Consider the following 18,057-nt stretch of genomic DNA (forward strand, 5'->3'; position numbering starts at 1 on the left):
TGACATACCGACTTTATAGTGGACACACCCCTCGAGGTCCCCAACCGTAATCCAGCCTTGTTTTTTCTCAACCTCGGGGTCATTGTGAAGTATCCTGTTTCTGAGCCATGACAGATAATAGACCCTCAGTTTATTCTTTTTACCTGTGAAAGACCAAGAGGAAGAGTGATTATCTGACACCAAATCTGTATGCGACACACAATCTGATTTATTGCAAATGAATTTACCAGATATCGTGACCAGGACATTGAGACCCTCCAGCACATCCATCTGCTGAAAGCGTCGACGGCTGATCAGATTGTAGACTTTCCCCTGTCCACTGCGATCTAAAAACATAAGTCCATTCTCCGTTCCTACCAGCAAATTTACACCTACGGGAAACAAACACAGGCATATGTGATCCAGTCTGTACAAACCCAGCTACAGTCGTGACGTTTCTACATAAAACCAATGTAAAGAATGAAAATATAACCTTGAAATCTTTAATATTGACTGAGTAGGTTAATGTTAAAAATTGAAATTATAGTTTAGAAAGCCATGGCTATAAGCACTTATAAAGTAACATAAGTAAATGTATCTTAAAAATATGTATGCGAGGTCTGTAAAGCAGCATGACGTGTTTAGACTCACCCCACAATGCCGCACATAGGATCTCGGAGTTGAAACGCTTCTTGTACTTGCGAATTTCCGGGGTGTCGGTGTGGGGCCGGATATTGGTGGGATTGACATTGACGACGGAAATTTTCCGTGCCTCGTTCAGCCGAGCTTGTTCCTGTTCCTGCTCGTGCCGCTGGAGTTCATCCGCAAAATGAGCTGCGTACAAGAAATGGGACAGCCAAAAGATCTTATGAAATAACGAACAGAAAAAAAGACCACATATTTAAAAGGTACTAAATCTTATATGTTCTTAACTCTTTCCCCGCCATTGACGGGGAAAGTTAATTATCTTTTTGAGTTTTACAGCAATCCATATTTTCGCTATTATCCACTAGGTGGCGCTCTTATCCAACTTATAAAAACACTGAAGCACCCACTGTTTTGATCATCGTTCGGAATCTGATGTCCAAAAAAGTCCTTTACAAAAATGTAATTATCATAGCTTTTAGTTAAAAATTTTCTATTTTTTATTAACCTTTTGTGAAATTATAAAAAAAACGGCGCTGGCTGGCAACTTTTTTAAAAATGCCAGTGGCAAAAGAGTAAAAACAAGTTCATGGGCAGGTCTACAGTGAAAAAATATTAGTTAACTCAAAAAAGTTGTCAACTAATATTTTTCTCAATTAAAGGGACACTCCACTTTTTTTTAAAAAATATGCTCATTTTCCAGCTCCCCTAGAGTTAAACATTTGATTATTACCATTTTTATTATCGACGGAAAATTAAAAGTTGCGATTTTTTTAGGCCGATATGGCTAGAAACTATACTCTCATTCTGGCGTAATAATCAAGGACTTTGCTGCCGTAACATGGCTGTAGGAGGCACAATGATATTACGCAGCGCCTGAAAATAGTCCCCTGCTATTGAAAATTACCAAGGGGACTACTTTCGGCTGCTGCGTAATATAATTGTGCCTGCTACAGCCATGGTACGGCAGCAAAGTCCTTGATTATTACGCCAGAATGAAAGTATAGTTTCTAGCCATATCGGCCTAAAAAAAAAAATCGCAACTTTTAATTTTCTGTCGGTCTTGAGACATGATGTAACTACAGAAGAGTCAAGTTTTCAATAGGAAAAATATCCAAATTCTTTGGTTATTTTTGAGCGCGATGCAAAATGGTCGAATCCAGTGCTTCCCAATCCTGGTCCTCCAGCACCCTCTCCCAGAAAGTTTTAATTGTCTCCTCATTAAAACACCTGATTCAACTTATCAGCCTTCTTCCAAAATGGTAAGCACATCTCCCTAACAAGCTGATGAGTTAAATCAGGTGTGTTAAATAAGGAGACATCTAAAACTTTCTGGGAGGGGGTGCTCGAGGACCAGGATTGGGAAGCACTGGTCTAATCAGAGTCAATGAATTATGCTAAGCTATGCTAAAAGTGGTAGCGCCAGACCCGGAGATCGGCTGAATGGATTTCAAAATGGTAAAAATCAAATGTTTAACTCTGGGGAGCTAAAAATTTGCATATTTTCAAAAATACTGGTAACTGGCTTTTTTAAGTTTATATTTTTCAGAAGTGAAGGTATATAAGTTAGCTTACCTGAGGCAGGGTTATCTTCATCATCTGGGGATGTCTGATACACTCTTGGGTCCACAAAAGGAGTGAAGGAGGCTTTGGATCCGCTCCCCATCCCAAACTGCCAATATCGAAAAATCAGCATTTTGGAGAAACAAGCATCCACACAGCATGCAAACTTAAGAGGTCCATTAGACGCTGATTGACTATGTTGGGAACAGCGTACTAGCCTACAACTATTACTATTTCTGCATGATATAGTATGTATATAGTATGTATTCACCTAAATTTATATCTCGGAAATTTGTAGATGCACGGCGGTATACGATAAATATCTCGATGTATTCTACTAACTAGAATAAATGTTTACATGCAAGTCAAAGCCTCATATGAGATGTCATGACCACGTTTATTAAAACAGGAAAAAATACCAATATATTTCCAAAACTCGATATACCGCTCAGCCCTAGTATGTGTACTACGCAAAGTGTGCCAATATGGCTTTGTATTTGCAAATGTGTGTAGTAAACAATAGAGCACAGTGGATAACAGCATGTATCCCACAATGCAATGCGATTAACCTTTCAATTTTCACATCGAGCAGTACTAACGGACTAGAGACATACTTTAGATCTTCTTTTTAAGCATTTTACAATTTGAAACTATAAAACAACACATTAATCTGGATAAAATTGAAATATATGCATACTGTGCAGTCTATAGATTAAGCTGTAAGCCAGTGCTTCATACCAAACATAGCCATTGTACTAAAGATATTTCAAACATTAACTAATCCAACATGCACGCATGTCTGCAGTTGATACATGTGTTAGCAGAAAAAGCAATTAAGCAGCAAAAGATGGACATTTAATAGGGCAAAATGTTACATACTGAAAAAGCATCTTATTAAAAAGGTCACTCTGTTTGAATATATCTCTTAAGTGTAAGCTTAAATGACAGCAAATTAAATAATAAAAGCATGAGAACAAACTGGCAAAAATGGAAAACAAACTTAAAATCAATGTGAGTTTTTGGGCTATTTTGAAACTACAGCCATAGAACACAGCCAGAAAAATTAAACAGGGATTGATTAGATGTTTCAGGTTACTGTGCCTTCACACCGCCACCGGCGAGAGCGTCAAAGTAGCCAGAAGTCATTCATATTCAATGAGAGCCGGCGGCGAGCCCCATCCAGCAGCGGTGCGGCATGTTATGTATGGTGTGAGCATCATGGAGAGTTGAAATCAGCTCATATTTAAAGGAATATTCCATTTTCTTAAAAGAAAAATCCAGACAATCCACTCACCACCATGTCATCCAAAACGTTGATGTCTTTCTTTGTTCAGTCGAGAAGAAATTATGTTTTTTGAGGAAAACATTGCAGGATTTTTCTCATTTTAATGGACCTTAATAGACACCAACAATTAATACTTAACTCAACACTTAACAGTTTTTTTCAATGGAGTTTCAAAGGACTATAAACGATCCCAAACGAGGCATAGATAAGGGTCTTATCTAGCAAAACGATTGTCATTTTTGACAATAAAAATAACAAATATACACTTTTAAAGCACAACTTCTGGTCTAAATCCGGTCGTGATGCGCTAGCGTGACCCCACGCAATACGTCATCACGTCAAGAGGTCACAGAGGACGAACGCAAAACTACTCTCCAGTGTTTTCAAGTGTGGAGAAAAAGGACCGTTCCGACATTGTGTATGTCGAATGATAATACTTAATGTCTTTGTGTCAGTTTATTGTTTACAGTGGTCCGCAAATGTGCGTTTTATATATGTAACACGTGACCTCCCTACGTCACTACGCATTTACGTACGAAACGTTGTGGTTTAAAAGAGCATATTTTTTATTTTTCTTGTCAAAAATGACAATCGTTTTGCTAGATAAGACCCTTATGCCTCGTTTGGGATCGTTTATAGTCCTTTGAAACTGTTAAGTGTTGAGCTAAGCACCAATTGTTGGTGTCCACTAAAGTCCATCAAAATGAGAAAAATCCTGCAATGCCCTCCCCAAAAAACACAACTTCCTCTCGACCGAACAAAGAAAGACACCAACATTTTGGATGACATGGTGTTGAGTAAATTATCTGGATTTTTCTTTTAAGAAAATGGAATATTCCTTTAAGGTAATGAGCTATGACGCAGTTCGGCGGCAACCAACCAATAGGAAGGCGGAAACGTTCGGCAGCAACCAACCGGAAGGCGGAAACGTTCGGCGGCAACCAATCGGAAGGTGGAAACCTCTGCTTGAGAGGATTCCAGAGAATGCAATCGATCGTCAGAGCGTCCACTACAGCTTTTCTATAACGTTGATAGCAGGGCAGCCAGAGCTTTTATTGCTCTTGCCGGTGGCGGTGTGAATGCACAGTAAGAAATTTTAAGGTTTGGGGTGCAAAGTGGCTCTAACAGGCTTTTTCGTCACCTACTTCAGCCACAGAGTCCAGGTCCTGCCCACTAGATTGCCGCCCAGTGCCAGGCGTGGCCGAGGGGGAGTGGCTTTGCCGTACTAGATCAGGCAGATTGAAGTTACCGGGGAAACCATTGCGCTCGGCATGACCGAGCTTTCTTTCCCCAAGCTTCTGCAGAGAGGAACAGAGAGAAGAGTAGGGCTACACTACTGCAATGCCCTTGAACCCAAACCCACGTCTATGCCGCCTTGCAGAGACTTTTGGGAAACGCACAGCAAGTGCCTCTGTCGGCGAGCGTTTAGCGAATTTTTGAGAAGAATTCAGAAGCAAGGATGATGATGATAAAATATAAGCCAACAAAAATAAAGCTAAACATGAATGTGTAAACTGAAAAGAGAAACAAAATCGTGGCACAATTAAGGAATGAGTTTAGGAGGTTTGGCTAACAGAAGAGGAACCTGACTTGTATACCTCTCGCATCATCAGGGAGCTATCTTGTGAATTTTTGCCAAATGAATCATTGGGATGAAAATCTTCCTGGTTGCCCAATGAGTCATTGCCACTCTGGCCAGCAGAAGGCATGTTAGGAAAAAGTAAAATGGTAACATATTATTGATTTACATAGTATATTGGTTTTGATTAAACTTCTGACATTAAAATAAGATCTAAAGCAATTTTCTTTTCTGTGTTGACCTTAATATTGAAAGAGGAGTTTGGGAGAGTACCTTTTTTAAATATACAATAGCCTTCAGTTAACATCACACCCACATAATATATAAAATATTTCTTTCTTATCTTTTTTAAACTTAAAGACTGTGAGGAGCATCAGGAGTTTTTACACCAAAGCGCACATTGTCCTAGCCCCATTCATTCCTTAGGATCCAAACAGCACATACACACATACAATGACTAGCACATACACCTCAAAGCTAACAAACTCTTTTTGTAAACACTTTGGCATTCTGACTAGATTAGAGGACATATGCATATTGCATAAATGGAGGCGACCAAATTAATTTTAAGGTCACGTTTAATGACGTCAGTTTTTTGACTAAACTCCACCCACAGGAATACCTCAGTCGCCAGCTAACCTAGCGGCAAGCTAAGCTGCTATTGAATCACAACACACTAAACAAGCTACACAATCAGAACTCAATACGTATTTCTGAAGGAGGGACTTCACAGAACAAGGAAGACATCAGTCCGTTTTAAGGACAGTGAAAACAGCGCTATACGTAAATTATGTGAAAAATAATGCCTTTTTTACACGTGAAACATGAACACGTGTTATATTGCGCACTGTGAACACAATCAAAGCTTCAAAAACACAGAAAGAATGGGACCTTTAAAACTGAAATGCTTACATGATACGAGGAATATCGCTAACTGGCACTGTCCCATCGTGGGCCCCGCCTTCTCCATCCTCTTCCTCGCTGCTCTCTGAATCATCACTGGACGACGAGTAATCGGTCACCTTCCTGGGTGGGCGATTGGTGTCTTCATTGGTTCGAAGCTCTCGGAGTTCTTTGGCCAGAGCAGTGAGGTCCTTCAGGGAACGGCAGGGGGAGAAAGATACAAAAAACCTGTGTGAGGTTTCAGTCATTCCTTCATATTAAACAAACAATTCACCCAATATAAAGTATTTTACTTCAGTTTTAAACTTAAAGGGATAGTTCACCCAAAAATGATCTGTCATCATTTTCTCATCCTCATGTTGTTCTAAACCTGTATAAGTTTATTTTTTCTGATGAACACGAAAGAAGATATTTTGAGCAATAATGGAAAGCACACAGCTGATTGTAACCATTGACTTCCATAGTAGGAAAAACAAATACGATGGAATTCAATGGGTACCGTCAACTGTGTGCTTACCATCTTATATCAAAATATTTTCTGCATCATTTATCACAATACTTCCATAATATTTTTTCCTACTATGGAAGTCGGTAGTTACAATCAGCCGTGTGCTTAAAATCATTTATCAAAATATCTTCTTTTGTGTTCATTAGAAAAAATACATACAGATTTTGAACAACATAAGGATGAAAAAATGATGGCCAAATTTTCGTTTTTGGGTGAACTATCCCTTCAAAAACCGAAAAGCATACACTACATTGAATTGCCAGTAATGGATTAAATTTCGCTCTGTGCAATTAGGTGCAACCTAAATGGCACCACTGAGGTTTGAAGGCTTGTTACCAAAAAAATAAGTAAGCAAAACATTGAATATAAGCCAACAAAAAAAAAAACATTCTTAAAATGTCTGCCATCATTTCAGCAAATGATGCACATCTGCATAAACCAGCACGTGCACAAGGAGAACAGAAAAGAATTAGGGGTCGTTCCCGAGGCCTGTGCCCTGCATGCAGGAGGGTTAGTAGGAATCGGGGTTTCAGCTCTTTGTCCGTCTTACCAGCTCCTCCTGTCGGCAGACCACCAGGCAGCCAAATAGAGAGACAATGACATTGAGAAACCAGAAGTCAACTACTGTGATCTGCTATAGTTACAGAACTACTGCATGAGTAAATTAACTTGCTAATCCCTGAAAAGTAATGGGGCTAATGATCAACTACTTGGTTTGTCCCTTAATATCCTTAGTATCTGTAAACTACACAATTGAATGACTATTAAACTCCCAAAGTACATTCACAAGCAACCATCAGGCATCCCCTTTTTCAGACCTAGGCCAGCTGTTGCCAAGGTAACGGTGAAAACTCTGAATGGCGTGAAGGATTTCTGACACTCTGAAGACTGTGACAAATTGGTGTGATGGAGAAATATGTGGCTAATGACGGTGACTGACACGCCGTCTGAAGCTTTGAAAGAGAGCGACAGACAGAAAGATCAGAAGAGAGTTTAGGAATGAGAGGCGGCGCGAAATATTGATGAGAGAGACTGAAGACGTGAGAAGTGTTTGACAGAAATTGATGAGACAGAGACAGTAAATGAGTAAGAACATAGACAGAGAGGGATGAAGTGGGCAGATGTCACTAACCTCATCTATGGCTTTTTTATAACTCTGGAGAAGGGGGAATCGAGAACGAAGCGAGCAAATTATTAATTGAGCGGATTAGACAAGATGTTCAATGAAGAAATGGTTATTAAAAAAGCAAAGTCCGGTCAAGAGGAGTGAATAATCCATCTAACCAGTGTTGTAGTCTAGTCCAAGTCAAGACAGAGTCCACATCCAGCTTTATTAACTTGGACTTAAAGAGAATCTATTTCATTGCTAAAACAACGATATTTTGTGTATTTCATGGTGTAATACAATGTGTTCGCGTGGTTTATGGTTCAAAAAACATTATTTTCCACATACCATACATTTTTGTAGCTCCAGATATACGGTCTTCCTGAAATGCATTAAATTTGTACAAAGCTCATCGATTTGAAAAGCACTGTGACCCTGATTGGCCAGCTAATCTGTACGTTGTGATTGGCGCTCTGACATCAGCCGGAAATGTGACGCTCGTCACCATGTTTGAAAGATTTGCTCACAATGCAATGCTAACAGGAGTTAACTTACAAGCTGTGAGTCCAAGTGGGAGGAATTATGATCCTGTCGGTCTTGTCTACATCACCAGGAATCCCAGGAAGTAAACTGTTGCCTACCATCTGTGTGTTTGTTGTAGTCCAAGAAAAGAGAATTACCGTATTTTCCGGACTATGAGTCGCTCCGGAGTATAAGTCGCATCAATCAAAAATGCGTCATGAAGACGAAAAAACATATATATATAAGTTGCAGTGGACTATACGTCGCATTTATTTAGAAAATTATTTTTTCACAAAATCCAAGCCGAAGAACAGATGTTTAATCTGGAAAGGCAAGTTATTCAACTGAACAATAGAAAACAGAACAGCAGGCTAAATAGGTGTCCGTACGTTAACCTAATACAAACAGTTATTTACACGATACTATACGCCAGTGGTTCTCAATCCTGGTCCTGGAGGTCCACTGCTCTGCACATTTTGAATGTCTCTCTTATCTGACAGACAATGAGATCTCTGCTAATGAGCTGATGATTTGAATCAGCTGTGTTAAACAAGAGATACATACAAAATGTGCAGAGCAGTGGACCTCCAGGACCAGGATTGAGAACCACTGCTATACGCAATAGCATACTGAACATACCTGGAAGGCTTAATAGGCTAAATTAACAGAATTACAGAATTACTGAATTACATAAATAGCATATAGCGGACTCTCGCGGATGTAGACGGTAATGTTGTTTCTTGGTTTATATATGTTAAAATTAATTCATACTGACTTACAAGTCGCACCTGACTATAAGTCACAGGAACAGCCAAACTTTAAAAAAGGGCGTCTTATAGTCCGGAAAATACGGTACGTTGGAGACGATAACTCGCGTCATCGTTTACTTTGGGGTTTGTACCTTTTGCATATTGTTAACATGTACTAATACACACTTACAGACCAATGAAATGTAAAAACGTGAATCGGTGCTCTTTAACACTCTATGTCTATGGTCTTGAGTTGGACTCGACTACAACAACACTGCATCTACCCTGCTAAAAGGACTAGTACATAGCTGTTTACCCAGCATACTGCATATTGAGTTTGACTGCTGGTCCTCATTGTGGGTGGCTTGACCCCACCAACTAAACTTCCTTCGGTCAATTGGCTTTATTGCCATTACAGTATGGCACAGTATGTTCATACATCCATTTAGATCAGGTTGGCTTTATCCTGATCTCAGAAACCAGTTCTTTAAGAGGCAAAAAACAACTGTAGTACAGTTAAGACTTTGACCATCACAATGCATTTTGGAAATAAGTCAATGCTTACCGCTGGTCGGCTGGGTCTGGTCACCTCCCTGTTCTCCTCTTGGGTTTTAGCCTTGGACTCCTGGGACACCGCTGGAGATCCTTCAGGCTTTCCAGACCCTGTCAACCGAATACAGAGTTTGTTTTTTCTGTAGTTCATAGACTAGGGCTGTAATTACAGATAGCACGTTTCAGGTTTATTGTCTCTAGAGGTCTCTCACCTCCCAACCGGTTCCTCTCACTGGAGCCACCCTGAGAACTGGGCGTACTGGAGCTGGATGAACTCCCACTGCTGGTTCTCGGGAGGGCCGACTCGATGGGAATCCGCAGGTCTGGGTTACTATAGAAACATTAGGACACAAGAAAGATGTGAGGTTGTTCTTAAAAATCACAGTAAGATTTACTAGAAATATGATTAAAACATCAAAACCTTTTGATTGTCAAAAGACAATTTACAGTGAAGACTTTTATAGGACAGATAGTAAACGTATGTACCTAGCTCGGATCAGATGTGCGCCCGTTCTTGGCCCCAGTCCACCAGGCCCATTACCTGGGGAATTTTTCCTCACCAGTGCAGGTGATATGGAGGTGGTCCTTTGAGGGACCTGAGGATGCAAAATGCAAACCAGATGTAACTATAGTTCATTATTTACACATCTATCATGTTTCATACACACAATTAATGGACGAAATCTATTTTTATTAGACTCTACATCACACCACCTTTGGTGGGACATCATCTTCCTGTCTCAGCCAGGAGCTGCGGTCAAACTTCTCATCTCGACTGGTGATGCGAGGTGGTGGAGCTGGGGTTTCTGACGTGGGGTCAGAGTTCTGACGGGGCATCGGGGGACGGTGCGGAGACACACCCTCCTGGAAGCCTGAGACGCCCTGAGATGATTGATCGTGGAGCGATTGAGATCCAGACATTGAGGAGCCATGAGACTTCACCGAAACAAGGTGTGCCATCTGCGAGAAAGATATGAGGTCAGTGACTATCGATACATCTGAACTCAGCGGAGATTAAAAGGTAATAACTTAGGTATTTTAAATACCTGAGGTTCTACCGTGCGGTGCATTGGGGGCGTTCGGGCCTGCTGTATGCCTCCACTGCTAAAGGACTCGGAGCGTGGGGGTAGGGATGGATCGGAAATCCGATTGGCCACTTTGTGCTGAAGAGCTGGAGAACTCTGTCGGTTCATCTTGGAACGTTCTTCAACCTGACAGACAGACAGACCGAGTGTGAGTAGCCATATGACTGTTCACAACCAATCTGTTTCATCTTTGCTTGAGTATCATAATGAACAGAAAAAATACTTAAAGGGATAGTTCACCCTCATGTCGTTCCAAACTCCCAAGACCCCCGCTCATCTCAGGAACAACGTCCAAGATGCTCCATATTTACTCCGAAAGCCCGTTGACCCCTCACCGAAAATGTACGCACGGCACACTGTCCATGTCCAGAAAGGTGCCAAAAACATAATCAAAGTAGTCCATGTGACATCAGTGGGCCAGCCAGAATGCGTTGAAGCATCGAAAATACACTAGAATTAGAACTTTATTCAGCATTGTCCTCCCCTCCACGTCCGCTGCGAACCGCATGCGCGAGACCAAAGCCACGTGACTGCAGTGACACAGCTGACGTGTTATCTGGTGCGCCCCAGCTGTTTTTTTTTGTGTGCCCGGGCTTCGTTTACAGTCTGAGGGAGACGCACGCTGTAAGTTTGAAGAAAAAAAACTTTGCAAACATGTCTGAGAATAATTCGCCATCTGCGCATCTGCGTTACTGCAGTCATGTGACTTTAGTCGTGCGCATGCGCCCCACAACAGATTCAGAAGAGAAGACAATGCTGAACAAAGTCCCAATTTTTGTTATTTTTGGACCAAATGTATTTTCGATGCTTCAACACATTCCAACTGACCCACCGATGTCACATGGACTACTTTGATTATGTTTTTGTTGCCTTTCTGGACATGGACAGTATACCGTACGTGGATTTTCAATGGAGGGTCAACAAGCTCTCGGACCAAACACAAAACATCCCAAACTGTGTTCCGAAGATGAACGGAGGTCTCACGAGTTTGGAACAACATGAGGGGGAGTCATTGACATTATTTTTGGGTGAACTATCCCTTTAATAATTTGATTGACATGTAATATTGTTGGGTCTACAATATTAGGCAAGATCTGTCTGCCCTCTAATTAATTATTAAATATTTTTTGTCCAAATAGCTTATTTTGAATAATCTTCAATTTAGCAAGTTCATTAAAATGACTTAAGCAAAGATTAAACATTTTTTTGATAATTTAATTAAAATGTAAAAAAACTTGAATGTTTTTGAGGTTAAACACCAAAGGGAAAGATTCAGACATGTTAAATAAGACACAAACTGCGCAGAAATCATCAAGACATCCAAATCTGAAATCCCAAACATTGAAGAGGCTGAAAATCATGCACCACGTGCGAGAATTCTCAAATATGAAAACATTACGACCATTCCTGAAGTGACAAAACAAGCCTTGTTAGTGAGAAAAAACATGTTCCTCTGAAAATAAAAATATTGGAGAAAGGTTTGGATCTGAAACGACACATGGTCCTCAATCTGCGCTTACAATGTAACATCCAACCCATTACGCTTCACCATTACAGAGATGTCTGAAGCTACAACACATCCAAACCTCTCCCACCTCCCCACAAACCCATGCTTCTCAGCCATAATCTTTTGTTAGGAGAAAAGAAATGATGGGTGAGATCAGAGAGAAGATAACTCAAGATTACAGAAAATTAGAGCAAGACGACAGGAAGGGAAGAAGCTGCCGGATAGAAATCCATTTAAATCCCACAAACAACCTAGACGACGAGACCTGTGAGAACTCATTCACATGAAGAACAAGAGGAGAACACAAACAAGGCAGCATCCGAAATACGGAGAGTTTTCCCCATTCATTTACGGAGTAGAGAGCATGACCAGATCAAGGCATCTAGGTCATGATTGAAATGAGATTTGAGTCCAGAAAAATTTCATGCTAACGTAAGCAGACCTTTGAGACAATAATATCTCTTTCTTTATCAAGCCCTTTGTTGGGTCGGCCAGGACTGTTGCCTCTGGACTCTTTGTCGTGGAGCTGCTGGGCCAGCCGAGCTAGCTCGGACGGGTCTGGTTCACAGGACACGCGGATTCTGGGAAAATTAGGCCCGCTGACCAGCCTGAGCTGAACCCCAGCCATCTCCATCTCTCGGGATTGAGAAGAAGACGCTGCTGGAAAGGAGGGAGGCCTGGAAGGCTGATAAGGGGGGATCTGGTCAAGTTGGGGGAGCTGGTCGACACGCTTATCTCCGGGTTGGTTAAATGAATGGTGCTTCTTGGGAGGGATTCGAGGGGAGTTACCCTCAGCTCTCTTCATGACCTGCGTTCAGATAAGCATAACAAAAGCATTTATGACCCACAAATCCAAGAATGCAAAGAGGGACGAGTTAAACTGGGGGGCCCTTCTGGGGGGCTGATATCCAAAAACCTCCGGTGGACAGAAGATTGGGTTCCAACCTGAAAAGCGCTAATTAAACATGGATATAGCATTATATAATGTCTGGTAGAGATGTTTTAGTTAACTGCAAAGTCTAGTTTGATTTGTGTAGCGCTTCGTATTGAATCTTTGAACTGATTTTTAACTTGCAAAATAAATAAGCATTGGAGTCCATCCTCAACTTGACTGATGCTTAATCTTAGAAGTTATCAATATTCTCGCAAAATTAGACTACAAACCAATTTAGTTGTTTTTTCCACATTGAAGGGAGAAATTTTCATTACCGCAACATGTCCATGACTGGATTTGGGTTCTTTGACATGGAAATATTTAGAATGAAAAAATAAAAATAAAAAGCTTCAGTGCATGTTATACTATAAACATTTACAGTAAAGAAACATGTGGCATTGGCAATAATAAGGAATATTAATGTGTCCAAGACCAATATTCTCATCCTCCGCAACAATTTTCAATCACTGTTTAAGGCCTCAAGAAACTAACATTTAAAAAAAAAATAGCTGGAAGGGACATAATTGACTCTAACACTCAAGATGGCTACCAGGTAAGCAGTTCTTATTTTTTCTCTCCAGATAAAAGTTGAAATTTTGTTTGTCATAGTACCTAGACAACTTTTTAGTTATCATTACCGAAACATGAATTTGTAAATGCATATATTTAATGTAATATCATGTTGCGGTAATGATAATTTTTGGTAATGATAATCTAAAATTTTTTTAATTCTTTAGGTAATATTTTTTAAATCCTCTAAAAATAATGGTTATAGTAAGTTCACACCTTAATCTTATATGTGCAAAAAATAAATTGGCTTCAAGGGCTTTTTAAAAATTCTAAATCTGGACACCTTCTAAATCTGTATTTCGTGAGAATCACCCAAAGACATCTTGCAGTTGACTAACATAACTCTTCTAGACAAATCCATGATAAACCTCCACAGATAATACTGACTAACATGACATCCATGTCTTAATCTCTCTGTACCTCTTTGGCCCAGGCTGGTTTGTCACTGGGATTGACTGAGTCTTTGTAGTGGTACAGTTGTTTTTTGTCAGCGGGTCGTGGCTCTTGCTGCTGTTGTTGCAGTGAAACGAGGTACGCCCGCTCCTGCTGCAACTGTCGCTGCAACCGCTCGGCCTGTCGCTGCTCCTCCAACTGCTTCCTCTTATATTCCTACAAACAACAGAGATTGAGATGTGAGAAAAAATCTGAAAGAAAGAGTTTGAGGAATACAAAGCAGAAAGACTAATTAATATGAAAAAAACAAAAGTGGAGGTGAAGGTTTGTGTGTTTTGTTCTTGTAAAAATAACCAGAGACTATCAGAAGTTCTAGTTTCACATTGTGAATATCTGTGTAATTTTCCTCAGTGGTGAACAAAAAACAAACAGAGCTGCCACAGAAATGCCCCAAATCAAAATGGTACACCGCAGATGGTACACGAGAGATGCCACGAGAGGAAAAATGAAAAGAATGGACGATGTGAGGTCAGGACTGAAAGGTGAAATTTTAGTTTACCAGGAGGAGAGCCTGTTCTTGGAGGAGCTGCTGTTGTAGGATCTCTAGCTGCCTCTGTTCCTCCTCTAATTGCCGACGAATATACTCCTAACCCCAAAACGCAGCGCATCAAGAGAAAAACAAGAAAGATACCAAAGAGAGAAAGAGATACAGTCAGAAGAAAAAGACAAAGCCTTTTAAGAGAGCGGTTACAAGCAAACCAGAAAGGAAGAATATCTTGATATCTTACTGTAAGAGTCTATATATTTGCACATCCAAATTACAGTAAATGACTTTAATCTGAGATTTTGATTGACTTCATCAACACTAATATAGAAGGAATAAAGCAAAAAGACCCAACAGAAAAGACGTCTAGACAGATAAAGGTTATGTTAGAAGAAAAAGCCAGATTTTTTATAGATCACATGCATTACTTTGTAAAGAGCAAGCGTTTACTTAAAAGTAAACATTAAAGGGACACTCCACTTTTTTTTGAAAATATGCTCCTTTTCCAGCTCCCCTAGAGTTAAACATTTGGTTCTTACCGTTTTGGAATCCATTCAGCCGATCTCCGGGACTGGCGCTACCACTTTTAGCATAGCTTAGCATAATCTATTGAATCTGATTAGACCAGTAGCATTGTGCTAAAAAATAACCAAAGAGTTTCAACATTTGTCCTATTTAAAACTTGAGTCGTTAGTACATGATGTAACTACAGAAGAGTCAAGTTTTAAATAGGAAAAATATTGAAACCCTTTGGCCACTCTTGAGCGCGATGCCAATGGTCCAATCAGATTCAATGGATTGTGCTAAGCTATGCTAAAAGTGGTACCGCCAGACCCGGAGATCAGCTGAATGGATTCCAAAACGGTAATAATCAAATGGAGCTGGAAAATAAGCATATTTTCAATAAAAGTGGAGTGTCCCTTTAACATTAGGGTTATATGTATGAAGTTGAAAACAGACTCGATCTGTAAAAAGACATATGACATACTACAGTATATGATCAGGGTTTGAAATGGACACCCGCCAACTTGCCAAATGCGGGTAAAAATCAGCTGTGGCCGGTAACGTTGTCAAATGACTAGCCCATTTGGTGGGTTACGTTTTATAAATTATGTTGTATTGTTAATTTCTTTGTAAGCCAAATCTGCAGTTTTAGGGCAAATACTCAAGCAGTCATCATTATTGCACATCATCTGCGCATCTCTGGCTTAATTGAACACGTCAATATACAGCAAACAATGGCGCGCAAGACTTGACCATTGCCGAAAACAACCAAGGGGGACAAAGAAAAAAAGAGCAAAAGTTTTAATACCAAGTGACAAACTGGGCGTGAATGGCTCATTCATCTGTGTGTCTCAATCAGTTCCCTAGCCCCCTAGGTCGTGAATCAGTATATCGTGTACAGGCGCTTGGGCACTGGTGGCTCACTATACATAGGGACACTTGATGGCTTATTTCCTGTGACGTGCATATTAAAACAAGACATCACAACTCATATTTATAAGCATTACGCAAAATGGACATCTCTCCGACTAATTTTTTAAAAACTGGTTAAAGAACAGTATAAAAACACTTCTGCTTCATTTACAGACAAAAAAATCCAGTAAAATGTTGTGCTAGTACAGTGTTAAGATTAAATAGATTAAAAGGAAATCTATTTAGTATATAAACACACAAATAATGGAATTGATGCTTTATTTGATGTTTATTGTACTATGCTGATTTGCTTTTGGTGAACAACAAGGATGAAAGAGTAGGGGAGGAGATGGCATGAGGACAGAAATTTGCCATTCCAATTTAATAGTAAACAATAATAAAATGTTTAATAAATGTTTATAAATAAACATGTGATAGTTCATTTGGTATTTTTTTCTTTTTTGGCTAGTAGAAGTTCTGAATGGCCAGTAACTTAATTTAGTAGCCAAATTGGCTGGTGAGTGAAAAAGTTAATTTCAAACCCTGTTTATGATGAAAAGCATATCATGTTTAGGTCTCTGCATTAATGGGACATTCCTTATTCGTCTCCACACTGACATGCACTCACACACACGTTCAAGAGACATCCCCATTCAGTACTGAACAATATTGGGCGTGTTTTAAGTATGCATACTATCCTGCAAAAGATTTCCCACCCGGAGGAAGTGAGTCATAAACTGGAGTGAACGCTTTAATTAAGTATTCAGGCATGTAAGAGTATGATATGCATATCTGAGTGGACAGATAAACTGGACTGTTTGAAGTGCACATCACATTACACGTATGATTAACAGTAGGTTGTAAAATGATTCAGATTCCATGTATTAAGGGAAATGAATTATGGGCTTATTTATAATCACAGACCAATAAGCTAACTGTGGTGCTCATGCAGGCATTATGATTGGTCACTTTCCTGGTCATCATTTCTTTCTTTGCTATTCATTTTATTTATACAGACAATACAGATGCTATCATCTGTCTTTTTTGTGGTTGTCTCCATGCGTACCTGCTCTCTCTCGGCATGCCTTCTCTCCTCCTCTCTCCTTAGCTGCTCCATTTCTTCATAACGCCTCCTCTGCTCTCTCTCCTGCTGTTTTCGGAGCTCCCTATCCCGTCGCTGTTGCTGTGAAAACACAAGCAAAAGTTTTGATTATAAAACATTCACATGAAATTTTAGCTACAGCTTCACTAACACACACACGTAGTTCCTCTCGTAACCATTAGGTGGCGGTATAAATAGCATTGTGTTTTAGCTTGCAGTCATGCTGAAGGGCCTTTCAGACAGAAGCGATAGAGAAACAAGGCAGCTGACAGTGGAACATCAGGGGGTTGATGTGCTGAATGAGAGGTTGACGACCAACCGGGCGACCCGATTCATCACCGCAGGTCCTCTGCTTCCTCCCCTACTGAGAAAACCCTACATCACAAAACGCAAGAATATCTATGCCAGCGTTTGAAGAATTCCCAACAGCCATTCCAAAGATATTGGGTATCCTTGCTGTGGAATGATCATAGGCATTTTTAAGGGACATTTAAAGGCGGCACTCATCTCTTGGGCCATTACACACACAGAAGAGTACAGGAAGTGTTTTTTCGAGTGTGACTGAAATTATATACTAAAGCATTCTTTGCCACTTGCACTTTGTACAAGAAAGAAGATCAGTGGGTAAAAGTGTAGTAGTGCTATCCAAAAATGGATCATAGGTTTGTTTTAATGATGTTGCACCAAAAAAAAAACAATGTTCAATGCAAAAAATATAATTGTGCCTAGTTAAGACATAACTTGAAATAAATTTTTTGCTGACTTTTGTTGGGCTTATATGGATCAAAAATGTTTAAAGAGCACCTTTCATTGCTTAAAAACAACGTTATTTTGTGTATTTGGTTTAATACAATGTGTTTGCGTGGTTTATGGTTAAAAAAATATTTTCCACATACCGTATTTTTTTGTAGCTCCAGATTTCACTCTCTTCCTGAAACACATCAATTTGAAAAGCTCTGTGTGTCCCTGATTGGTCAGCTAATCGGTACGGTGTGATTGGCCGGAATACCTCTGACGTCAGCCGGAAACATGATGCTCCTTACTATGTTTGAAAGATTCGGTTGCTAATAGGAGTTACCGTATTTTCCGGACTATAAGCCACACCGGAGTATAAGC

The 18,057-nt window shown here is 40.0% G+C and overlaps 1 protein-coding gene across 7 annotated transcripts in view; it reads right to left on the minus strand.

The window, feature by feature from the left end:
- Positions 1-18,057, minus strand: part of tnikb (TRAF2 and NCK interacting kinase b) — a 71,577-nt gene that overhangs the window by 10,020 nt on the left and 43,500 nt on the right. For 3 of the 7 annotated variants that reach the window (XM_073864016.1, XM_073864012.1, XM_073864013.1), the window contains 16 exons: positions 16,906-17,022; positions 14,439-14,525; positions 13,907-14,095; positions 12,425-12,790; positions 10,437-10,601; positions 10,105-10,350; positions 9,877-9,986; positions 9,603-9,721; positions 9,404-9,501; positions 5,963-6,145; positions 5,071-5,178; positions 4,618-4,770; positions 2,200-2,296; positions 631-813; positions 228-371; positions 9-143 (listed from right to left, as the gene is read on the minus strand). In XM_073864016.1, coding sequence (XP_073720117.1) covers positions 9-143; positions 228-371; positions 631-813; positions 2,200-2,296; positions 4,618-4,770; positions 5,071-5,178; positions 5,963-6,145; positions 9,404-9,501; positions 9,603-9,721; positions 9,877-9,986; positions 10,105-10,350; positions 10,437-10,601; positions 12,425-12,790; positions 13,907-14,095; positions 14,439-14,525; positions 16,906-17,022 — 2,500 coding nt within the window. The remainder of the gene's footprint in view (positions 1-8; positions 144-227; positions 372-630; positions 814-2,199; positions 2,297-4,617; positions 4,771-5,070; positions 5,179-5,962; positions 6,146-9,403; positions 9,502-9,602; positions 9,722-9,876; positions 9,987-10,104; positions 10,351-10,436; positions 10,602-12,424; positions 12,791-13,906; positions 14,096-14,438; positions 14,526-16,905; positions 17,023-18,057) is intronic. The other 4 variants (XM_073864014.1, XM_073864015.1, XM_073864017.1 and 1 more) reach the window with 4 other exon arrangements.

The sequence above is a fragment of the Misgurnus anguillicaudatus genome, chromosome 25, assembly GCF_027580225.2.
Source record: "Misgurnus anguillicaudatus chromosome 25, ASM2758022v2, whole genome shotgun sequence".
NCBI classification, from domain to species: domain Eukaryota; kingdom Metazoa; phylum Chordata; class Actinopteri; order Cypriniformes; family Cobitidae; genus Misgurnus; species Misgurnus anguillicaudatus.